The 25,889-nt window shown below is 45.7% G+C and overlaps 1 protein-coding gene across 1 annotated transcript in view; it reads right to left on the bottom strand.

Annotated features, from left to right (window-relative positions):
* Gsr (glutathione-disulfide reductase) overlaps positions 1-16,436 on the bottom strand; it is a 37,269-nt gene extending 20,833 nt beyond the window's left edge. The window contains exons 1-5 of the mRNA XM_038326551.1: positions 16,182-16,436; positions 7,027-7,053; positions 6,173-6,261; positions 5,655-5,724; positions 2,447-2,594 (exon numbers count right to left, since the gene is read on the bottom strand). Coding sequence (XP_038182479.1) covers positions 2,447-2,594; positions 5,655-5,724; positions 6,173-6,261; positions 7,027-7,053; positions 16,182-16,421 — 574 coding nt within the window. The 5' untranslated portion in view covers positions 16,422-16,436. The remainder of the gene's footprint in view (positions 1-2,446; positions 2,595-5,654; positions 5,725-6,172; positions 6,262-7,026; positions 7,054-16,181) is intronic.
* Between the last annotated feature and the right edge of the window lie 9,453 nt (positions 16,437-25,889).

The raw sequence follows: 25,889 nt of genomic DNA on the forward strand, positions 1-25,889 counted from the left end.
ATATACATCTATGAGTATTTTACCTACATGTGTGTATGTGCACCATGTTCGGGCAGTGCCTGTGAAGGTCAGAAGAGGACGCTGGGGCCCCTGGAACTGGAGTTATAGAAGGTTGGGAGCTACCATGTGGGTGCTGGAAGCGAAACTCAGGTCCTCTGGAAGAGCACCACCTGCTCTAAACGGCTGAGCCCTCTCTCCAGGCTGTGTCTTGTTTCCTCTTGCACGGCTAGAACCGAACCAAGGTCTTGCACCTGCTAAGGGAGTACTCCAGCACAGAGCCACCACCCAGACCCCCACAGGGCTTTCTGTTCTAAGTGCCTGATCCAACACTGTTACTTTCACTTCCTCTCCCAATTAGTGTTCTTAATGGTTTCAGCTAGGTGTTACCTGCTGCTTCTATTTACCTAGTCCTTACTATTTGTTCTTCTGGTTTAGCTTGCTGCGTACAGAGATTCACTGCCTCAAACTGAAGTTCTCACTGTCAGGTGGAGGAAAGCAGCACCATCTGCGGGTGGAGGACTGAGGGGAGAGAAGTGTACCTTTTGTCCTCGCCTTCGCTGCTTGCTGGCGAGTGCATCTACCCTGCTGTTCTGCTGCTGCCACTGTTCACTGACATGAGGACATAGCTGCTTCAGCCCTCTGGCAGAAGACCAGAGGCTCTCTAGGAATTCCCCAGGCCTCAGAGTCAGACTGAGAGAAATCCAGCCTTGTAGATGGAGCGGATAATTACAGGGTACTCAGCCTCTCCGGCATACCGTGAAGGGCCTGGTGCCGAGAAGAAGGTGTCAGATGCCCTGGAAACTGAAGTTGCAGATGATTCTGAACCACCATGGGGCTGGTGGGAATTGAACCTGGTTCCTCTGGAAGAGCAGCAAGTGCTCTTAATCACTAAGCCATCTCTCCAGACCTGCCTCCGGACCTTATGGGAGATTGGTTTTAGCAAGGGTTACACCCACCCAATATAGGTTATGCACATTGAATATTCCCAAGTAAACATCATGTTACTTGAGAATGGTATCTTTTTTTTTTTTTTGAGAATGGTATCTTTGAATCTTTTACAGTGGTTGTTCTTTAGCTTTGGGCATTATAAACCCTGCTTAAAATCCCAGAGGGTGGGAAATAAAGAAAGGAAAACAACAATAAACACAAGAAAAATATAAGCCAGTGTGATGGTATATGCCTATAATTTCAGTAGAGGCAAAAGAATCAGTAATTTAAGGTCATCCTTGGCCTGAGTTACATAAGACTATCTCAAAAAAAAAAAAAGCAAATAACAGGAAAAGATCTGTTTAAAGGCATACATGCACACACATGAAGTGCTCCATTAGCATTCAAAACTCACACGCTATGGAGACATTCCATGAGAATTCAGAAGATGTGTAACGTACGCCCCCGTGACGACTTTTGTTAGCTGTCAATAGGAAAGAATGTAGAAGGGCTTTGTGGGAAGAGCTTGACTGCACTGACTGGGAAGACCCGCCCACTGTGAGCAGTGCCATTCCCTAGGCAGGATCCCAGCCCGGAGCTGTGCAGAGAGAACTGGGCGAGAGCAGGCGCACACTCACTGCTGAGTCAGGACTGTGATGTGCTGTGACTCGCGTTCCCGCTGTGGCTTCCCTGAATAATGGACTGCAATCTCAACCATAGGCCGCATTAAAACTTTCTTGTTGCTTTTGTCAAGAGTACTTTATCACAGCAACAGAAATGAAGAAACACACCATTCAAGACGTATGGTATTACAGGAAATGTAGAAACTCACCATCTAAGACTCACGGTATTACTTGGGAGAAAGAATGACCAATTCATCTTAAGAGTGACTATAGTCATCCGTTCAGGATTCATTCCTAGCTCTTAGCCCAACACACAGATACACAGGGCAGATAGGACCACCTCGGAGATTCATGGCTAGTTTATCTTTTACACATGGCTATATAAGAAACAAAAACTCTGGGCTAGAGAGATGGCTCAGTGGTTAAAAGCACTGGCTGCTCTTCCAGAGGTCTTGAGTTCTGTTCCCAGCAACCAGATGGTGGCTCACAAATATCTGTAATGAGATTCGGTGCCCTCTTCTGGCCTGAAGGCAGACATGCAGGCAGACAACTACATAAAAAAAATAAATCTAAAAAAGAAAGAAGAAAAAAAAAGAAAGAAAAACTTGCAATGGGGAAAGCTATTCTTTTTACAATAGTTCTCTTGAACAGTTACTGTATATTAAATCTTAGAAGTAATCATTTGTCTGACAGTCCCTGCACTCTGCCTCCCAGGAGCAAAAAGCTGCAGCTCTCATGGTTTCTCTTCCTGACTCCTGAGCTGGATGAAATAATAATTACTACTTAGTTAGATTAGGACCTTCTTTCCTGGTCTTTCTCAGGACAGAACCAGCACAGGCCGATCCCATGATGTGGCATGTAAGCTCTCTGACCGCACTGGCCTCTGGAAGACTCACCTGGGATCTGGCTCTCCTGAGGAACTGTGGGCACACCACCTGTGGCAATCAGGATGTGAGGAGCAGTATACCTCTTCCCGTTGACCTCGACCGTGGGCTGAGGACCGTCTGCAAATGTTGCATAGCCATGGATGATTTCTATGTGGGACTGGGGAGGGAACGCTGGCATTAGCAGTTGTAAGACTTAAGAAGCAAACGCACAAAAAGCACACCTGCTTGGGAGGGGTGGTGTGCTCCTAGAATCCTGCACTTGGGAGGAGGCAGGAGGATCAGGCACTCACTCAAGGTCATCCTTGGCTATATAGCAAGTTCACAGGCAGTTTGAAGTACAGGAAACCCATCTCAAAAAATATCTAGCTGCCTAATACATCAACTCCTTAATTCACCCCCCCCAAAGAAAGCCCAGGCTAGGCTCCAATCCAATTATGTAGTAATGGATGACCTCAAAAATCCTGGTTCTTCTGCCTCTACTTTCCGAGTGTTAGGAATACAAAGCGCAGACACCTGTCTCTTGGAGCCCAAGTTTGCCTTCAAGTGGCAATCCTCCTGCCTCAGCCTTTCACTGTTGGGATTACAGGCGAGTGCCACGGTACAACACAAGATTTTGATTTGGGATTTCTAAACAGTAAGATGGATTCTGTTGCTCACATTCTTAGGCCTCCTGACTAGTAACTGATACGCAGGAGAGCTCACTGCCCACTGCCCGTTTGTGCTGGACGTGAATAACAAGAAATAACGGTGCTACCTTGAGCCAGAAGCAAGAGAACAAAACCCATGCCAGTCACTCCAAGGAAAAAGACAGCATCTTTGATTCCAAGAGCTGAAGGTGAAAGTCTTCCTTCCTCACATTGGAAAGACACTAAAAAATGACATGCCAGAGGGGAGGACAAGGGACAAATAAATAAAGGGGAAAGACGCCCGAGAAATACTCTGGCCAACAGACGAAGAGGCAACCTTTGCTTTCTTTGGTGAGAGGAAAGTTAAAAACAACAAACTCTACCGTGGAAATTCTGAGAGCAGTAATGCTTGACCTGCTCAGTGGAACCCTGTCTGTACCAGGGGTCAATCCGAGGCCTGCCAGCAAGCTTCAGCCGGCTGTGACCTATGTCCTGGCACACAAAGGCGGATGATGAAAAGCTAATGGAACCCCATAAGTATGCTCACACAAAGGAATGAGTCAGCGCTCTGCAGCACGCCTGGTTCTGAACTCTGTCCTCCCTTCCAGGCCTGTTCTTGCAGGTGCCTGGCTTAATGACCTGAATTTAAACTAATGCCAAACCCACATGCGTTACTAACAGCCTTTCTTGGGGGGCAATGAGTGCTCCCTGGGAGAAAAAGGGCTGAGTGGTGACAACACACTTAATAGTTGGGAGAAATAGTTGCACTGCCTGGGACACAGCATCCAAGTTCCTTTTGCTGTAGAACCTTCTACCAGCTCTAGCCTATCACAGGGTTGCAGTGAACTCCACCACACACCAATCCTAAGTTCTGGAGAAATGCTGATTTCTCAGTGACTTTCCTACTTTTTTTTTTTTTTTTTGGTAAAGATTTATTTATTTTTATTTTATGGGTATGGGTGTTTCGCTGCATGTATGCCACACATGCAAAGTGCCCTGCAGAGGCCAGAGGACAGCATCAGATCCCCTGGATCTGAAATCATAGCTGTTAGCCACCATGTGGGTGACGGAGAACCAAACTGGGGTCCTCTGGAAAAGCAGCTAGTGTTCTTAATTCCGAGCCATCTCGTAAGCCCATCTTTTTTTTTCTTAAAATTTAGTTTGCCACCTTAAAGAAATTCCAGTAGCAGTTGGCCATGGCACATGCCTTTAGTCTTAGCACTCAAGAGGCAGAGGTAAAAAGATTTTTGTGAGTTCTGCACAGTGAGGACCAGGCCAGCCAAGGCTACATTCTAAGCTCCTACAAAAGGGGAGGGGTGCTGGACAGATGGTTTTGTGGTTAAGAGGGCCTGCTGCTCTTCCAGAAGACCCAGACTGGGAGCCTAGCACCTACGTCAGGTGGCTCACAACTGCCTGTACCTGCAGTTCCAGGGGATCTAACACCGTCTTTGCCCCTATGGGCAACTGCACACATACATACACATATACGTATAAGCAAAAATAAATCTTTAATTTAAAAAAGGTATCAGGAGAGAGGGACAGAGGACAAATATTTGTTGTAGGCAAATACACCTTTGCAGAATATTCTTGATAAGAATTTACTTACAAAATTGTATTTCTGGATCCAGTCTGTAAGAAGCTGTTCTCAGCAAAGGATGGACATTGGGTTTTGAGCATGTGCTCCTGGCTTTGGCCAGCACATTGTCCTATAAATCCTTCTCTCCTGTTATTGGAACTGAAGGGACAGAGCTACTGAAGATGCACACATGAGGGTAGAACTGGGTAGCGAGAATCCACGAGAGTCTGGGACAGCTTCAAAAGAATTCAGATGTTGTGCCGGGCGGTGGTGGCGCACGCCTTTAATCCCAGAACTCGGGAGGCAGAGGCAGGCGGATCTCTGAGTTCGAGGCCAGCCTGGTCTACAAGAGCTAGTTCCAGGACAGGCTTTAGAAACTACAGGGAAACCCTGTCTCGAAAAACCAAAAAAAAAAAAAAAAACCAAAAAAAAAAAAAAAAGAATTCAGATGTATAAATAGGGGTGAGCACTCATTGACACAGGACAGGTTAGCTGCCGCCACAGCTGTTCTGCCCACAGGAAAGAGCAACACCAGCAAGCTGCCTGCCCCACTCCGACCATCCAAGAGCAGCACCAGCAAGCTGCCGGCTCACCTCCAACCACTCAAGCACTCTCGTGTATTCTCGCTACAGACCTGGCATACACTGTCTGCTAGATAGAGACTGGCCTCCTGGATCAAATGCTCCTGATCAGTAAAGTCAGCTTCAAAATGATTAACAGAAAAAAAGTATAGAAGTATTAAGACATGGCCGGACAACAGACAACGGTGGTGCACACCTTTAATTCCAGCACTTGGGAGGCAGAGGCGAGGGGATCTCTGTGAGTTGGAGGCCAGCCTGGTCTGCAGACTGAGTTCAAGGACAGCCAGGGCTACACACAGAGAAAAAAAAAAAAAAAAAAAAAGAAAAGAAAAAGAAAAAATAGGAAGACATATCCAAAGGCTACATTTTTGTCTGGTCAGATCTGATGCCTCCTCTAGGGCTCCTTCGCCAAGCTCAAAGGCCAGCATACGCACCTTGGTTAAATTGTTTTGGTAGATGGTGTTCAGGCGGCTCACATAGGCATCACGCTTCTCCTTGATGACACTGTAAAGACACCCGAGTCACTACGCAGAAACAAATTTCTTTCTTCACCTAGAAGCCAGGGCATCAGCCTCGAAAACCACTGACTATCCGTAAGAACAAAAAAAGTAACTGAAGAGAGGTGTCCCCCTGGGCCAGAAGCTTCTCTGTGCTGAGGACGCTCAGGATGCTCCTGTTCCGTTCTGGAGCATGCTCAGGGAGCATCTGCAGTATGTGTGCCTCTGTTTGTGTAGATCAGAAGCCAGACCAGCAAGATGGCTTAATAGGTAAGGTCGCATGCTGCCAAGCCTGACTGCCTGAATTCAATCAGTCTAGGCAAGAACTCTGCGACCAAGCTACACACCCAACCCTGGACATATTTGGACACAGTAAATCCCCACCCCTCAAAGTACAAATGGGTTTCAAAAGCACCCAGACTTGTAAATGGAACCCTTGTAGCATTAACACTTACTGCCAATCGAATTTATTCTCACAGCTTTGGAAGCCGTAATCCACGTGATCGTGAATGAATTCAGAGTGGACAGCTGTGTTCCACATTACCTATTTTTTTTTAAAAAAAAAAGGATCAAAATTAGTCACGCTTGAGTGCTGAAGACAGAAGCCATGAGGGAAACATGACAGGCAAACATAGTGACCTTGGAGTCAAATGGCAACTAAATACATTCAGAGAGAAGATTCGGGATCTGGCTAGACAGATTTTATATCTGAAGTATCAGGGAAAATGATGCCGTTAAATTAGCTAGCCTATAAACACAATAAAAAGTAGAATATTAATGGCCTCTGAAGTTTTTTTATTATTCCTTACACTTTTTAGTTTACTCTTATTCCTCTTTTAAACTTTGTATTTGTGTAAGCTTTGTGGATTTAAATAAGAAAGCAAGCTGAACGAGCCACGGGGAGCGAGCCAGTAAGCAGTGTTTCATGGTGGTCTCTGCTTCAGTGCCGGCCCTGACTTCCCTTTATGATGGACCTGTGAGCTGTAATCTGAAACGCCTTTAATCCCAGCACTCGGGAGGCAGAGGCAGGCGGATCTCTGTGAGTTCGAGACCAGCCTGGTCTACAAGAGCTAGCTCCAGGACAGGCTCTAAAGCTGCAGAGAGACCCTGTCTCGAAAAACCAAAAAAAAAAAAAAAAAACCAACAAAAAAAACCCCTTTTCCTCCCCAAGGTGCTTTTGGTCAGGTGCTTGCCACAGAAACCTAACGAGGGCAATCTGCAAGTGGTATGTTTGGAACGCCCTTATTCTGACCATGATTCACTAAACATGAGCAAGGAGTAGCGAGGGGAGGCGAGATTAAAAATTTACCTTTTTGGGGACACATCCGACATTCACCTAGGGAAAAAAAATGCAAAAAGACACAGGTTAAGAATGCCCAATCTGAGTCATTCAAACACCTATAAGAAAAATGAATACCAAAGGTCACAGTGTCACCCCGAGACCAGCCACAACTAGTGACAGTCACAGTGAACTGGATCCTACAGTCACTTGCTTTTCCTACCACGATTAGAAAATCATGCTGTGTTCATTCCTCATGTGACAGAGCAGAACATGTGTATCCATTTTTCTCAAAAAAGGGGGAGGGGCAGTGAGATTTTCTTTGTGCGTGTATGTAGTGTACGTTTAAGTGTGTGTGTGTGCGCATGTGCGTGCTTACCTGCATGTGTGTGGAGCTCAGGTCGACTCCATATGAGATAGGCCTCCCACTGACCCCGGAGCCCACTACTTTGGCTACACTGACTGTGCAGAGAGCCCCTAAGATCTGCCTGCCCCAGGGCCTAGTATAAGCTGCCACATCCGGCATTTACGTGGGTTCTGGGATCCAGACTCAAGTCATGCTTATACAGCAAGCTTCTCACTTACTCAGTCATCTCCCCAGCCTGCTAACCGCTTTTGATCACTGCCTCGTTATTAAAAGCTGGGGCATCTAAGAATGTGTTTACAACGGCTTGGGAGTAGGAAGTGTGAGCCCTGGCCAGGCATGGGAGCACACACCTGGAATCCCAGCACTTAGGAGGTGGGAGCAGGAGGATCTGGATCCCGGGATCCTTAGATACGGAGAAGATTGAGTCTAGCCTAGGCTACATGAGACCTTGTCTCAAATAAAATAAAATATAAAATAAAATAAAGACAAATCCAAGCCTGGATCTCACTGTGTGGGTAATGTTCTGTGTGTACTAGCAGGAATGCCGCTTGCAGAAGGAAAACCAGACTGATTTCAGCTTAAAGGGAAAATTACAGATCCCCTGACACACATTCCAGATACTCTTTAACCAGATAACTACTGACTAGGAAGAAGAAATAATTTATCTTGGCTGACATAGGAGGTTCTAAGACAAAAGAAGGCATCAACAGTGCATCCGTAAAAATACTCTGCGTGGGGGCAGTGAGATAGCACAGTGGGTCAAGATGCTTGCAGCCAAGGCTGACTAGACTGCCCGAGGAGGAGAACCAACCAGCACGAGTTGTCCTCTACCCTCCACTCATGCGCCATGGCAGGGGCACCCGGTGCACTCATGCACATATGCACACATTCAAACAAACAAATGCACTATTTTTTGAAATCGGCGGTGCCACATATTTACAAATTGGTGAGCAGTCACCAAAAGCACAAGATTATAAGGCATGTGGTATGGAACCTGGGATGTTTAGCAACCGCTGCTAACGAAACGAGAAAAGCTCAGTGGATCTCATACCCTGAACTGGAGGGCTAGGGGCAGCGGCCTTGGGAGGCCAGGCAGGAGTTCAAGGACAGCAGGGTTACAGAGAGTTCAAAGCCAGATTAGGCAACAGGTGAGATCCTGTCTCACAAAAAAAAAAAAAAAAAAAAAACAAGGAAAAAGAACAAGACTTATGGCTACTCTTGTTGTTGTTGTCTCATATGAGACACAGGTCTCAGTATACAGCGGTGGCTAGCCCGGGAGTCCCTGTGTAGACTAGACTGGCCTCAAATTCAGAGACTGCCTTGCCTCTTCCTCCTGTTAAGGCTACTTTTTCTTTTCTTTTTTTTTTTTTAATATATATTTATTTATTTATTTATTAATTATGTATACAACATTCTGTCTGTGTGTATGCCTGCAGGCCAGAAGAGGGCACCAGACCCCATTATAGATGGTTGTGAGCCACCATGTGGTTGACTGGGAATAGAACTCAGGACCTTTGGAAGAGCAGGCAATGCTCTTAACCGCTGAGCCATCTCTCCAGCCCCAAGGCTACTTTTTCTTTTTACAAAAAAAAAAAAAAATTTTTTTTAATTGGTTTACAAAGGAGCTACAGACTACATTGAAACTAATCTTTGTACAAAAGGCAGAGAGGTTGAGACAGAGATACAGAGAAAGAGATACTGAGATTCCACCAAAACACCTAGGGACAAAGTTAGGGGGGGCAAGGAAGACAGAAAAGGAGCAGGAAGACAAGGTATCAGCACCATACATATACATACCAAGAGTGAGGGTACTGTATTTACCCATACAGCCCTGGTGATAACTGGACTGGAACCCACAACAAACACAGCTTGAGGTTTAAAGGCAACAGTGGTATGGTCACAGGGGATTGCCAGCACTAAGAAAGAGAAACTTGTTTTAGGCACCCAGTTGGAGCACTACTCCTCTGCCCTGGGACGACAGACATGGGGGAGGGAAGCAGGCCCTAAGACAGCTGTAAACCCATAAGACGTAACTGTACACCTATAACGCCAGCTTTGGAAGGTGGAAGCTGGATCGTGTGTTCAAAGCCATCCTTGGCTACAAAGCCTGAGGTCAGCTTTGGCTACACAGGATTCTGCCCTAAAACTAAGCAAACTAAAATACAGAAATTCTAGATGTGCAGAGATGATTGTGCTTCATATAAGCACACGGTTGATTATAAACATTTGAGCACGCTATCATGTATATAGGAAAATTCAGAATCAAAGCAATTCAACGGAAAAACTACATGTTTTTAAAGTAGAGATAAAAGGTAATCTAGAAGGCTGGGTATTGTAGCATGTGCCTCTAGTCCCAGAACTTGAAGGTAGAGACAGGTAAATCTCTGAGTTCGAGGCCAGCCTGATCTACACAGAGAAACCCTGTACTGAAAAACAAAACAAAACAAAACAAGACTAGCTAGGGCTGGAGAGATAGTTTGGTCAATAAACTGCTTGCCCCAGAAGACCATGATGACCTGAGTTTAATCCCCAGAATCCACATTAAAAAAAAAAGCCAGAAGGGGTGGTACATACTTTAAATACCAAAGCCAAGATGTAGAGATAGGTTGTTGGGGCTTGGCCAGCCTATCATAATAGAAGTCCCAGGTACCAGTCAAAGGTCTTGTCTAAAAGCAAATTGGACAGCACCTGAGGAACACCTGAGGCTGACACTCTGGCTGCCACACACGTTCTAAAGCAAACACACACACACACACACACACACACACACACACACACGCATAAACATACATGCAAAAGGTCATCTAGTGAATTACTTTCCATCTATCGGATTGCTAAGACATTTTAAAGATTTATTAACATCAGCATTAGCAAGTACATCACTTCTGGTCCATCTATGCTACACAGACATGTGTACAGCACATGCATGCGTAGTGGTGGGCTCCTAAGACATTTCCTCATGATGCTGTGGCCCCATATGCCTCAAAACACATTCCATCACCGAGTGGCCTCATATCTGTGGTGGGTGGGGCTACTCCACTGTCAACACTGTTCTTGGGAAAGGGAGAAAACATCATATTTTACTCTTTATGCTTTTTATAAAGAACTAAAGCGTTTCTCTTTGTATGAGTATTTTATTCAGTTTTGTATTTTGTATTGTTTGAGACAGGAGTGCGGGTAGCCCACTCTGGCCTTGAGTTGCCTATCCTCCTGCCTCAGCCTTCCAGTTCTTCTTTGAGACAGAATCACATGTCACCTCAGCTTGCCTCCAACTCACCGCCTAGCTGCTGCTGGCATTTATCTCCTGATGCTCCTTCTGCCACCTTCCATTTGCTAATACTGGAGGTGCCCCAGGTGCCAGTGTCTGGTGGTCTCTAGGCCTGCGGCCAGGGGGAGGAGCAGCAGGAGAAAGACAGAGTGTGGCTGGGGGCACCGAGCTTTTGTTCTCCGGGGCTGCCAAAATAGGACAGGCGCTATTTCAGGACTCTGGCCCTGTTTTCCGTCTCCAGGCTCTAAAGTGTGCACAGGGACACTGCAGTGTGGATTCTCTGGCCCAAGAAGGCTGTCGTCTTCGGTCATCCTCTCCATCTAGTTTCTTGGTTGGATGCATGGGCACCTTAAATAAGATTAGAGCGCAGGAACCCCCACAAGCTCCCCATGAGATCCACATAGGGCGTTAGCTTGCACAGTGGGTGCTTAGTGCGTTCTGGAAATGAATGACTAGGTCCAAGTTTTAAAAAAGAAATGGTAGAAGCTTCTTGAAAATAAACCAGATAGATAGACCTTAGCAGTAAGTCATGTGTAGGTCTGGCCATCTTGACCCTAATCAGAAGCATATTCCATTTTTCATGGGTTAAATTTAGGATTTTATGTAGCCCAGGCTGGCCTGGAAATCCTGTTACTCCTGCCAGTGCCTTCCAGGGTTATGGGTGTGCATCAGCATCTGTCTACACACTTCAAAAAAAAAAAAAACAAAAACAAAAACAAAACAAAAAAAAAAAACACCTACAGTGTGCTCAGAGTTGCTTTGTGTGGGGGCCGAGTGGCTCAGAGCATCCCAATGCTTAAGTTGCTTTCTGAGGTTGCTGGGGAGCCAGAGGTGGGGTGGGGAGGAAGTATAGTCAGCAAGAGGAAGGTGTAGGGATGGGAGGGAGCAGTGCCGGGTGTGTGTGTGTGTGTGTGTGTGTGTGTGTGTGTGTGTGTGCACGTGACAGTTTCATAATGAGCCCTACCCTATTAGTGTGCGGGCTAAATTAAAAAGAAGATCCCAGCCAGGCGGTGGTGGCGCACACCTTTAATCCCACCACCTGAGAGGCAGAGAAAGGTGGATCTCTGTGAGGTCAAGTCTGGTCTACAGAACAAATTCCAGGATAGGCTCCAAAAAGTTACAGAGAAACCCTGTCTCCAAAAACCAAAAATAATAAATAAACAAATATAAGAAAAATTCCAAGAACAAAACTGGATAGGTAGTGACCCATCTTTTTCTAGGGGGCAAAATAAACCCCAAACCCGCTAACTTGGAACCGTAGAGAAGCATCGTTCTTTCCTTTACAGTCTCTGGGTACAGGATAATAGTGAAGGGTAGGATCACAATGAAGCTTTATCAGGTAGACCTTAGCAAATAGAATCTGGAAAATCGGAGGACTCGAAGACTACTTTTCAGAAAGACCGCCTCTTTGAAACACTGGAAAGGATGATGAGTTTTGGGCAGGGTTTGAGTCCAGCGTGTCATATAAAAGGCCTTACCTTTACAACTGTGGTTCAGGCTTTACTCGGAGGGAAAGATGCTGAGGACGAACATAGCCTAAGACCTAGCCCAGGATTCCTGTGATTGGTGGGAAACCAGTGAGATGCCTTAAGGCCGTGATCAGCAGAGCTGTCAGCCACCGATAGAGTTTTGTGTGCACTTGAAAAACAAACACACAGCTGGGGCCTGGACAGATAGTGCTAATGTACTGGGGGACAATCGTGAGGACCAGACTCCAGGTCCCAGCACTCAGGTAATAACCTAGCCAACCTGAGGGGTGCAGGGACAGGAGGGTCACTGGGGCTGGTCTAGCCTAGCTGAGAAAATGTGAACCCCCAGTTTGGTGGGAGATCCTTCCTCAAAGAAATGGGGGGGTTGATAAGAGAGGACACCAGCCCCTGCTTCAGGCCTCTGTATATGTGCCGTTGGTAACGTACACTCACACACAGCCACTTAAATCAGCTTTAAAAAAACCTGTATTCTTGGATCTAGAAAACATCATACTGAGTGAGGTAACCCAGACCCAGAAAGACAAATCTCACATGTACTCACTCATAAGTGGCTTTTAGACATAAAGCAAAGAAAAACCAGCCTACAATTCACAATCCCAGAGAATCTAGACAACAGCGAGGACCCTAAGAGAGACATATATGGTTCTAAACTACATGGGACGTAGAAAAAGACAGGATCTCCTGAGTAAATTGGGAGCACGGGGACCATGGGAGAGGACAGAAGGGGAGGAGAGTGGAGAAAATTATATAGCTCAATAAAAACAATTTAAAAAAAACTGTATTCTAACTGGACACCTTGGTGTCCACTATAATCCCAGCATTCAAGTAAAGGTATAGCCGGAGAGATGGCTCTGCAGCTAAGGGCACATACTGACTGCTCTTCCAGAGGACCCAGTTTGATTCCCAGCTCGCAGGTCAGGTGACTCACAACCACCTGTAATTTTGTGGTTCCTGGGGGCATCTGACACCTCTGACCACTGTAGGTACCTCCACCCATTCACACACACATTTAAAAAGAAAAAGATAATATTTAAAGTGTAAAAAAAACAAAAACAAAACAGGTAGCTCATTTTTGAGGCCCCTTCTAGCTACAGAGAGCTGGGGTTTTTTTTTTTTGTTTGTTTGTTTACTTCTGAACAAACTGCTTGTTTGCTCTTCAAAAACATTCTTTTTTAAAAATAAAAATATAGCAATTATCACTGTAAGATAGCCAATCAACAAGGCAAATGGCCAAAGTGAAAAATAATACTTATTACTAACTCCAACCAGCTCCCCAATTTAAAACCACTTCTATAATTAACACTCAAGAGAGCAGGAGGAGAGCTGGGTGGTGGTGGCGCACACCTTTAATCCCAGCAGCACTTGAGAGGCAGAGGCAGGTGGATCTCTGTGAGTTTGAGGCCAGCCTGGTCTACAAGAGCAGTTCCAGGACAGCTAGGTCTGTTACACAGAGAAACCCTGTCCCAAAACACAAAAACAAACAAACAAACAAAAACAAAAAAACGAGAGAGAGAGAGAGAGAGAGAGAGAGAGAGAGAGAGAGAGAGAGAGAGAGAGCGAGCGAGCAGGAGGGGCTTCATTTTATAAAGTTCTAAATTCACAAAGCCAATGAGGGCTAGTTTCTATTTTTAAGGGGAACCTATTGGAATCAAAAGGAAATGAACTGGGCTGGAGAGATGGCTCAGGCGTTAAGGGCACTGGCTGTTCTTCCAGAGGTCCTGAGTTCAATTCCCAGCAACCATATGGTGGCTCACTACCATCTGTAATGAGATCTGGCTCCCTCTTCTGGTCTGCAGGCATACATGCAGACAGAACTCTATATATAATAAATAAATACATCTTTATTTAAAAAAGGAAATGAATTTTCCTTCCACCAAGCTGGTTAGAGAGCTACATTGAGAAATTAAAGTGCATGCTGTCAACAATAAGCCAGGCTGCATGTCGTTAAATCATTGTCTGCTGACTACATGAGCTGCAGTCTACTGGGCAGCCCTTTCCCGGGCCTGCCATGCGGGTTTCTTGGGCAGCACCATGCAGCCCAGTTCACTATAACTTTGCCAGTCACTCAGTCAGCCCTTACCACATGCTTCCTGGCAAGATGTAGAGAATAGAGAACCTCACAAGAACTGGGTTCCTCCTAATCCCAGGGTCAGTACACTCAGCGAGCTCCCGTGGAGTTCCCCCCAAGGTCTGTGTGGGGAGAGAACTACCCCGCCTTGGGGCGCTTCCCTCTGCTGCTCTGTTGGTGTGGAGTCGTGAGCAGGAGAAGCCCTGGTTTGCGCTTCTCAGAGACTTTGAAACTGAATTCAAAGATCATCTCTAATTTGTTTCTTCAGGAATAACTTCAGTGCACTGGGCAGTAAGGGATTATCTTTAATTATTCCAGGGACAAAGATTCTGGGGTGGGGGGGAGATAATTCTTTTGGTTCTCTCCCACCCCCAGCCCCCAGCTGTTTTTTTTTAATCTAATCCAACACCTTACAACTACATTTGGTTTTTGTTTGCTTACCTAAATTCAGAAATTGAGCTCCAATGGACGCATGTTATTGGGTCTACCCTTTGGTTATATTTTCTCTGATACTGGCTGCCCTACCCTGCTTCGTAATTCCAAGCCAAAAGCTACTTTGGGGAGATACCCAAAGTTATGCCACTAGAACAGCACCGGACATTGATGTCCCAGGGACACCAGTGCTTGGATGTGAAATGGGAGCTGCTGCACAAGGATGAACCGGGCAAGGCTAGGTGTACCGCAGGTGGCAAACTCTGTCATTCTGAGCGGTTCTCTGCTTGCTGTGGAAGCGGTTATCTCTGTCCTCACCTTCTTAATGGGAGCCTAAACCCACCGGCCCCTTCTTTACCAACAATGACAGTGGACGTCCCAAATCCAAGGTGACATGAAGAAGGAAGTTGGAAGACAAAAGCCCTGAGAGTGCGGAGGGGACAAATGACAGAACTTCTACCATTTGTGGAGGGCAAAGGGCGGGCTCTGAGCAGCATCCTTCAGTCTGCCCTCTGCACGGATTTCTAGAGTCAAAGTGCAGGTCAATCATTAACAGTCAATCACGACTTTACCTTTCTCTTAACGCCCCCCTCCACCCTCATGTTCAGCAGTGGCTTGAGCCTGCTTCCAGCCACCATCTCTAGCTTCATTCATTTCACAAACAGCTACCGAGCAAGGTATTTTAAGGTAACAAGCAGTACACAAATAAAGGAACCCATCCCTGCCCCTAAGGAGTTCCCAACAAAGTATAATTTAAACGTCACTCTTCAAAAGGCATTGAGAGAACCCGAGTCTCAGGTGACTCTTGGGTCAGCATTTTCAGTCACCCACAAGAACTCTGCCTTGATCTTGTGATAGGAAAGGGCCACACTAATGTGGGTTCGAGACTTAAAAAGATAAAGTTTTCCAATCTACCCCTCTCCCTCTGCGTGTGTGTAATTTGAAAACTTGTCCCCAAACAATGCAAAACAAACAGTATCACGAAGCTGAGAAACTCCTTAAGATTTCTCTTAAGGTAGCTTGTCGTCCTCGGCGTTGGCTGCAGTTTAGATCAACTGCGACTTTCTGAGCTCGCTAACACCCACGCGGTACTTCTAGCCACAGCTGGGAGTCTTGGATGCGCGGGAACAAGCGCGGCAGAACTTCAACTCTCCAGGGGATTCCCATGCGCAGCCAAAGCTGAACACTCCTGCTACCCATCACTCTGCCCTTGAAATATAGACGAGATCAGGTCCCCATTCCTCAACGCCAGAGCCCTCGTCTTCCCTACTCGCCCACGCCACTAGCAGTTTCCCAGAGGCAGTTTCGTGTTTCCCTGGCTCCAGCGCCAGATGCAATACTCCCCCGTATGGAGATGCATGCCGGGCAGCTAAGCTGGGCTTAAATGCTTGGCTTTCCTTAGCATTGCACCTGTGTTGCGTGGCCGGCCGGCCTCTTTTTTCCTCTTTCCCGCCATCTCCCGGGACCCCGGGCCTCCGAGTAAGGAAGCGCCCGGGACGGCCGCGCAGAGGTCGGGGAGCAAGCGCGCTGCCGACGCGGCCCGAGGGCCCTGATACTCACGCAAGTGCCACCCAGTTTGTGACTCTCCACCACCGCGGCCCTGGCGCCGAGCTCCGCCGCCCGCCGCGCGCTGGCCAGTCCTCCCGAGCCGCCGCCGATCACCAGGTAGTCGAAGGAAGCGGCGGCCGGGGCCGGGGTCTGCAGCTCGCCAGGACTCGCCATGGCGCAAGTGAGCGCGCGCACCGCCCGCCGCAGGCTCGGGGCCGCGCCCACGCTCAGTGCCCGGGGCAGCAGCGCCATGCGCGGAAGTGCGCGCGGGGAACGGGAGCAGCGTCGGCGTGACTAAGCACCCGCGGCGGGCCGGGCGGAGGGCCAACGTCCCCACCCCTCGATTAGCACCCGCCCCGCAGCGCGTGGATCGGGACCCAAGAAAACGTTTGTCCCCTGCTTCTCCTGTTAGGCCTTGACTCACGTTCAGAGTCGCTGAGGGCAGGAGACAGGAATTTAAACCGCATTTTTCCTCTTTAACGTGATTCTCTTGTACTTTTTAAAAGGCTGGGATTAATGTGTTGAGTGGCAGAAACGATCCGCAGATGAAGCTTGAAGACAAAGGCATTGCCTTGCCAAGCTGTGGAAGTTACTGCTAACTCAATCTGCCAAGATCCCAGGCAGGGTCTTTGGGAACAGTGTACACACAGAAGCAGAAGACTGGAAGCCCACGGCGAAGAAATAATGAATACAGGTCCCCTAGGTCCCGCACACCAATCAGAAAGCACCGAATGAGAATGTTATATAGTTCATTGTTTTTGGGTTATTTTTTTCCTGCTTGAAAAGTAATATGACTTGGGAGGCAGAAGTAGGAGGAATCTGGGTTCAAGATGATCAAGGAAGAAGATAGATTTTTTTTTTCTGTCTAGTATAGTACCCAGTAATAAATGTAGACAGAATAACAGCAAGAAAACATTTTTCAAGGTCACAGTGAAAGCAGCTCTCTTATGAACTGGGTTAAAAGTATGATGAGATAAAGTTATAAATACATATAAACGGCCCCTCCCATACACTGATTTCTTGATCATAAAATGGAAAGGGCACTAATTGTGCAGGCGACATGTGACCCTCACCTTTAATCCTACCACGTGGAGGGCAAAGGCAGGCAGATCTCTATGAATTTGAGGCCATGGGTTCCAGGCCAGCTAATGCTACATTCAACCATAAAAGATGGGGAGATGGTTTGGTGGTTAAGAGAACTCTACCTCAATTCCCAAAACCCACAATAGGCTCACAACAGTTTGTAACTCTAGCACTAGGAGGTCTGACACCCCTAACCTCCCTGAGTGGCCACACTTATGTGCCCACCCTGATACACAGACACACACTTGGGAACATACATCTGTGATTTAAAATAAATAAGGTTAAGATGCTAGGCTGTGGTGGCGCACTCCTTTAATGCCAGCACTCAGAGGCAGAGGCAGAGGCAGGCAGATCTCTGTGAGTTCGAGACCGGCCTTGTCTACAGAGCGAGTTCCAGGACAGCCAGATCTACACAGAGAAACCCTGTCTGGAAAACCAAAATAATAAAAATAAAATGAAGTTGAGACCCGACTGGGCTACAGAACAAGCTCAAGGCAGGCATGTGCAACTTTGCTGTGTTCAGCATGACTCCAGGGATGGACCCGAGGAGGCGGGAGTATGAAGAAAAGACAGACACGGAAAAGCTGGAACTGGGTAGACTGGTCTCTGATGGAGAAGCCACAGCACCTGGAAGCACAGTGCGCTTACTATACAGACAGGATTATTGCACACTGCTGAACAAGGGATGAAGTTATTATACACATAGAAGTAAGGAGGCAGGGTTGATGGTGCTCAGTTGGTCCAAGGAGACAGCTCGAAGCTAATCTCAGCAGAACCAGTCTGTAGGGGAGCACTCTTCAGGCCGTAAATATCTGGGGTGCGGAAGCTATGGTGGACATTTTCTGTACACACTGCCAACATCCACATCTGGGCCCAAAGAGGAGGCCTTGCCTTTTCCCTCTGAGCCCCCAATGACTGCCATTTTCCACGGGTCTGAGCCTAGGGTATTTGACAGGGCCGTGCCCATGTCACCAGGACACAGTCATTCATTCAGAACTTTCTCCAATCCCCCACAAGTTAGTGAGACTCTGTTCCAAAATTTAAGAAGAGTAGGGAGCTCAGTGGTAGGCTGTTTTTTCTAGCTTTCATGAGGCCCTCTCTTCACACACACACACACACACACACACACACACAGAGAGAGAGAGAGAGAGAGAGAGAGAGAGAGAGAGAGAGAGAGAGAGAAAATGTGACGAAGACTCTCCTAATGGCATTTTGTGGCTGCATTCTCACATAGTGAATGTGTATGGATGGAGACTGGGGTTACAGTTAATCTTGGTTGTCAGCTTGATTGAGTTTGGAATCAACTAAGAGACGAGGCTCTATGAGGGTGTCTCTGGGAAGGATTAACTGGATGAAGACTCTGAGTGAGAAGAGCCTTCTGGTGGGGTTCAGATGTGAAGGGCTCAGGGAGGAAAGGGTTCTGTTTGTGCGTGTGCCTCTGATTGCAGCTCGTGGAGCACCCACCTGCTACTATCAGACCAGACTGCCCAGGCATCCAACCTTGCAGACTGAGTAGCTACGGGGCTCTCAGCCTCTCCAGAGTGAAATCAGTTTGACTACGCAGCCCGTACTGTGCAAACAGACTTGAGAAATCACCTCAATGATGTTCACTCCCTCCTATCAGTTCTGTTCCTCTAGGGTACTCTAAGACAAGGAGACTCCTTTCTGTCTCTTTTGTAAAAATGCTAATCCCTTTTACCTGGGCAAAGCACTCATAGTTTAACCAATGCCGAAAGCCTACCTTTAAGTACTGTCATATTGTTCCTAATCGGTTCCTGCAGAGGCGTTCTAAAGGGACAGGAACCCTCAAACCATCACAGTGACTGAGTGTGGATTACCAAAAACCTATCAAATAACATGAAGAGATAAAGAGGAATATGGCTTTACAGAAAAAAAAATGACCACGACAGCTTTTTATTTTTATTTTTGAAACCTTTGTGCTTATGTATTTGGGTATTTTACCTGTAAGAATGGCTGTGCACCACTCATGTGCAGCGCCCGCAGAGGTTAGGAGAGGGCATCAGATCCCCTGGTACTGGAGTTAGAGGTTGTGAGCTGCCATGTGGGTGCTGGAAATTGAACCAGCATCTTCTGGAAGAGCAGCCAGAGATCTTAATTCCTGAGCGATCTCTCCAAGCCCCACAACATCTTTTTAAAGTATTGAAGTTTGAAGTTAAAAGAATTAAAAAACAGTCGGCGGTGGTGACACACACTTTTAACCACAGAATGTGGGAGGCAGAGACAGGAAAATCTCCGTGAGTTCAAGGCCAGCCTGGTCTACAGAGTGAGTTCCAGGACAGTCAGAGCTGTTACACAGAGAAACAACTGTACTTATCAGGCTCTGTTTTATCTGGGGGGGCGGGGGTTAAGAGAGGGTCTCTCTTTGTAACAAACAATTCTAGCTATCCTGAAACTCACTCTGTAGACCAGGCTGGCCTTGAACTCACAGAGATCCAACTGCCTCTGCCTCCCGAGTTCTGGGACTAAAGGCCTGCACCACCACTGCCTGGTTGGCCTTTAGTTTTTATATTGCTTTTATTGATTTGAATGAGTGTGTGCACACCCATGAGTGAATGTGTGGGGGAGCAGGACAACATTTGTGAGTTGAAACTCTTCTTCCCCCTTGTGTTCTGGGGAGTCAAACTCAGGTCATTGGGCTTGGCAACAAGCAAGCCTTTACTGACTGATTTGTGGGGTTTAATGCATCTTACATGAACTTTCAACCAGCTCTCCATTTTGCCGCCCCCTTACGATCCTTACAATTCTTTGGTATTTTGGAGATTTTGCATGGTCATCATCACAGTGAGTGAAACTTACCTATTCTTTGCCATTCCCTCCTTCCCCTTTCTTCTCTCTTGGTCCCTGCATTTTTGTGGTCTCTGTAGAAGGAAAAAAATAGTAGAGTCAATATATTATAAACATCAGAATGTGATAGCTGTTTCTTGGAGGTACTTAGACCTTGAAGAAATCATTGTAGAAAACAGTGATTGTCTTCTCTGATTTACAGAGTTGTTGACTTTGGTCACAAGACAGTCCTGGCACTCCTGAAGTGTCTTGCACTATTGGGCACTGCAAACAGCACACAATAAGGACTAAAGTCACAACGGTGTGATGCTTTCCTTCAGGAAACATTAGATAAAGGGTTTTGGTGTGAGGAACTTGTTTTACTCCCAAAGCCACCTTTGTACCACAATCAATAAATATGTTTCTGCTTGGCTGTTGAAGGTTCAATTCAGAAACTGAACCACCCTGCTGCCGCAGAACCTGAATGACATTCTGGAGTGACCTTTTTCTCTGATGGTTCCATGTAACTCAGCACAGGGCTTAGGCTTGTTACTGTTTTAGTGAGATTTTATTCATGTTTGTCTCTCCAATCTTACCCAGAAATCAGCTTTTTTTTAGAAGTGGAAATGAGGGCCACTGAAATGGCTCAATGAGTAAAAAGTTGGTTGCCACCAAACCTGATTCCATCCCTGATTCCCTCATGGTTAATGGAGAGAAATGTTGATAATTAACAGAAAAATCAGTCAGTCATACATAGTGGCTAATGATGTTTGTCTGTTAGCTTAGCAGCTGCTCATGAATCTACTTATATTTTAATTAAATCATCTGTAGTCCCACGGTCCCACAGTAAGCACCCCACCTGGAAGGACCTCTGGTCCTGCTGGCACTGGCTCAGCCCTGGCCAAGATATGTAGGCTTAAAATATGTCTCAGTTGTTCTATTTACCAACAAAGACTTGGAAGGCAGATGTGGGGTGAAAACCTGCTAGATCAGAGAGGCTGAGAAGCAACCAGCTACCCTTGCTTTTTGTCTGGAGACCCAGCAAGAGATGCATTTCTTCACTCGACCCAAACCAAAAAGAAGCTACTCTTTCTTGTGTGTCTCTTTATGCATATTCCTGGCTCCACCAGACTCTATGGCTAATTCCAGTCAGCTAGTCGCTGGCTCCGCCCCCTGAAAAAAAGGTTGATTTTATTTAATTAATGCAAACACAAACTCGGGGTTCACAGTGTGATTTAATAGTCTGCAACAGTCTAATGCTTGTAATTTCAATACTTGAGAGGCTAACAGTAGGATTGATTGACCTGAGTTTGAGGCCACCTAGGACCATGCAGTGGTTCCAAGTCAGCTTCCAGTATAAGACCCTGTGGAGAAAAACAAGTAAATAGCCAGGTGGTTGTGGTGCAAGCCTTTAAACCCAGCACTTGGGAGGCAGAGGCAGGTGGATTTTCGAGTTTGAGGCCATACTTGTCTAAAAGTGAGTTCCAGGATAGCCAAGGCTACACAGAGAAACCCTGTCTTGAAAAACAAAAAACAAAAACAAACAAATAAAAAGTTAAAAAATTAACATAAACTAATTGGTTATATGTGGTGCATACACAGAGTGTATGTGTGTGCATGCAGTGGCCGGAGCAGAATAGGATGTCTTTCTCTGTGGCTCTCTTATCTCCTTGAGACAGGGTTTATCACTTAAGAAGAAGGTTACCATTTGAGCTAGCTCATCAGCAAGCTCTTTAGTTTGGCTTGTCATTGTTCCTCAGTGCTGGGATAACACACAGACACACACACACAGGCACACACACACACTGTAATATATTATTTAAAAATAGAAAACATTCGAGACCAGCCTGGTCTACAAGAGCTAGTTCCAGGACAGGCTCCAAAGCCACAGAGAAACCCTGTCTCAAAAAAAAAAAAAAAAACAAAAAAAAAAAAAAACCAAAAAAAAAAAATAAATAAAAATAGAAAACATTTCATATGGATCTCATAGAGCAGGCGCAGGCTGGCCTAGAACTTATTATGTGCATGCGGATGACTCAACTCCTGTTCCTCTTCTCTACCTCCCAAGTGTTGTGATTACAGACAGGGTCTGGTCTTGAATTTTGTCTGTACCCAGGCGGGTCTGGGTCTGGAGCTTTCAATCCTCCTGCTCCCACCTCCAGAGTAACTGGAATTGTAAATTTGCAAAGCCAGGCTTGGTTTGACATGTAAATTATGTAAGTCGTTTTTTTGTTTGTTTGTTTGTTTTTGTTTTTTGAGACAGGGTTTCTCTGTGGTTTTGGAGCCTATCCTAGAAATAGCTCTTTTTTTTTTTTTTTTTTTTTGGTTTTTCGAGACAGGGTTTCCCTGTAGTTTCTAGAGCCTGTCCTGGAACTAGCTCTTGTAGACCAGGCTGGCCTCGAACTCAGAGATCCGCCTGCCTCTGCCTCCTGGGTGCTGGGATTAAAGGTGTGCACCACCACTGCCCAACTAAATTATGTAAATTTAAAATGTGTTGATTGGACCAATGTGGGGGCACATGCTTTTAATCCAGCATATCAACTGAAGTTCACTGAGAGGACCAATGAAGTCCTGGGTTTACTTCCCAGCACTAGAAAAAAGAATTGCTGCACATATACTGAAATTAGGGTGTTTCATAAGATGTTGTTATATTTGCAGCTTATCACTGACTCGTCACTGCTAAAATTAAGGATCTCTACATCAACCACTGGAGCTTTAGTGTTGGTTCCAGGATTTCTTTACCTACCAGAGACTATAAGTCAGTACAGATCTTCATGGTGAACTTAGAAACTTCCTGAAAATTCATTTATCTGAAGGGTCAGGTTGCTCACAAAAAACAAAAACAAACAAACAAAAAACCAGCTTCCTTCTCCAACATTGAGAGATTGAACTCACTTGGCCAAATCCTCAAATCCCCGTTCTCATAAAAATACAATACAGTGATAGAGTTGGGGATGCTCAGGCCTGGATTCAATCCCCAACAACTCAAAAGGGAGTGGGAAATCTGACTTCTATTTCTTTCTTTCTTTCTTTCTTTCTTTTTTTTTTTTTTTTTGGTTTTTTGAGACAGGGAATCTCTGCAGCTTTAGAGCCTGTCCTGGAGACAGACTGTCTCTTGTAGACCAGGCTGGTCTCAAACTCACAGAGATCCGCCTGCCTCTGCCTCCCGAGTGCTGGGATTAAAGGCGTGTGCCACCACGGACCGGCTGACTTCTATTTCTTTATCTACTTGCCCAAAAACTATTATACCACGAACTATGTAACAACCAGAGCTCCATATTGAAAATGTCACCCACACCATTTCAGTTTAAGAAATCTCTAAAAATCACCTTGACCTTTCCTTGGAGGTCCTGGAAGATCACGTCAGACTACTATTACACTTGCCTACATTAGGAAGCGTGGCTTAGTGAAAGGTTGTCACTGTGGTCTTCATGTGGCGATTACTGTGATGGGAGTTCAAAACCAACAAATCTGGTAAATGCTGGGTGTCTACAATGAAAACTTAAAAATTCTTGTGTGTGTGCAGGTGGAGGTCGGAGGACAACTTTTGGGGTTGGTTTCTCTCCCTCCTGCTGTGGGTTCTGGATCGAACTCAGGTGTTATTCTTTGAGCCATCTTGCCAGGCTCAAAACTTGTACTTTATAGCCCAAAATAAGACACAATAGTGTCATCAATAGATTAAATTGGTAACACAGGAAGTTAAGAAGGAAACAACAACAAAAAGGAATGCATAGCAAAAGGAAGCTGGTAAGAACTGAAGGAATTCCTTTTCTGTCTTCATATAGAATCAACACAGGGAACAATGAGGACATATGAATGAGTCAGCAGTTTAATCTGTGTATCCTGTTATAATTCAAATGACTTTTTTTTTTTTTTTTTTTTTTTTTTTTTGGTTTTTCGAGACAGGGTTTCTCTGTGGCTTTAGAGCCTGTCCTGGAACTAGCTCTTGTAGACCAGGCTGGTCTCGAACTCAAAGAGATCCGCCTGCCTCTGCCTCCCGAGTGCTGGGATTAAAGGCGTGCGCCACCATCGCCCAGCCTCAAATGACGTTTTTGTTATTGACTTGAGGCTGTGCTCTCATATTTTGAGCTTTTTGAATTTAAAGTTTTTTGTTACTGTTATTTATTGCTTTTGAGGCAGGATCTCACTGCATACAGGCTGGCCTGGAACCAGTCACAATCCTCCTGCCTCACCCTCCTGTGCTGAGATTATAGCCATAGATTGCCATACCCAGCAATAAAATTTATTGCCTAGTTATAGTCTTCAGTGGCCCTTGGTCCGATGTGCCTTTGTTCACTTCCTTTTTAAAGAATTTTCCCTTTTATTGAAAATTTTCCCTTTTATTTTTTTTTCTCACATAATATGTCCCGATTAGTTTCCTCTGCCTCTATTCCTCCCCACCTCTCATCCCACCTGGATCCACCCCGTTTCTGTTTCTCAATGGAAAACAGGCTTCTAAGGGATAAGTAAAATAAAAACAAACTAACACATTGAAATAGGACAAAACAAGGGAAAGAGCCCAGAGAAGGTGCAAGAAACAGAGGCCCATGTTTGCACACTTGGGAATTTCATAAAAACACTACACTGCAAACCATAATATATGCATGAAGGAATTGTAGGGTAAAAAGAGATAAGAAAAAATAAATTTAAAAGAAAAAGCCCAACATTATTAGACAAAGAACCTCCAAAACTGCTGTTGAGTTCATTTTCTGTTGGCCATCTACAGCTGGGCATGCAGCCTGCCCTTAAGAGTAGTTTTCCCAATGAGACTCCCTTGGAGAAAACAAAATTTTCATTTGCAAGTGGTTATCAATTGGAGATTGCTTCTGGGTTAGGGATGGAAACGTGTCCACTTCTTTCAGCTCTAAGATCCCATCTGGTGCAGACCTGTTCAGACCTGTGCATGCTACCTTAGTCTCTAAGTTCATATGTACACTCATCTTTTTGATTTAGACCTTGTTTTCTTGGTATCCTCCATCCCCTCTGGCTCTTATGCTCTGCCTCCTCTTCCTTGAGTTTCCCTGATCCTTGAGGGGAGAAATTTGATGAAGACATTCCATTTAGGGCTCAGTGTTTCAAGGTTTCTCACTCTCCTTTGTACACTTTTATTTATTATTATTATATTTTTTTGAGACAGGGTTTCTCTCTGTAGCCCTGGATGTCCTTGAACTCACAGAAATCCACCAGTTTCTGCCCCCTGCTTCCACGCCCAGCTTCCTCTGTATACTTTCATTTAAGCTTTAAGCCTCAGCAATATTTTAGCCAACAGAGCACCTTTGCATTGCTTCTGTTATGCCCAGATTGTGGAGTTCCCCAAAAAACCAAGAAGGATACCGAGTCAGGTATGTAAAAGCAAAGAGCCTTTATTTAGGTATTTCCTTGGAACATTAGGTACTTTCCCCCTTGGACCGTCCATTCTTGGGTGGTCTCTGGGTGGTTGAGCCTGTCATGGCTGGGCCCTACATTTTCCTAAACATGAAATTTCGTGTTATCCTTTTGAATCCCGTCTCCCAAATTTATTCATTCCATTCTTTTTTGGACAAATGTCTCAACATGTCTGCCTGTTTGAATAGAACAATGTAGACCAAGCTGGCCTCAAACTCAAGAGCTCTGTCCCCACCTCCCTAGTGCTGGGATTATAGGCATACCCAGTCCAAATTCCTAACCAATCAAAGGTTAGGCATTATTTCCTCGGGAAACTCTTCTCCACCGTGGGAAATGTGTTTCTAAAGCACTGTCGTGGCACCAGACATCATATAGTCTCTGTAGGGCATCTAACCAGAGCTGAGTATGTCCAGAACAAATCCAGTAATTTACACATTCTTGAATCTGAGTTCCAGAGAACCAGGCAAA

Source organism: Arvicola amphibius, chromosome 4 (assembly GCF_903992535.2).
Source record: "Arvicola amphibius chromosome 4, mArvAmp1.2, whole genome shotgun sequence".
Classification (NCBI taxonomy): Eukaryota; Metazoa; Chordata; class Mammalia; order Rodentia; family Cricetidae; genus Arvicola; species Arvicola amphibius.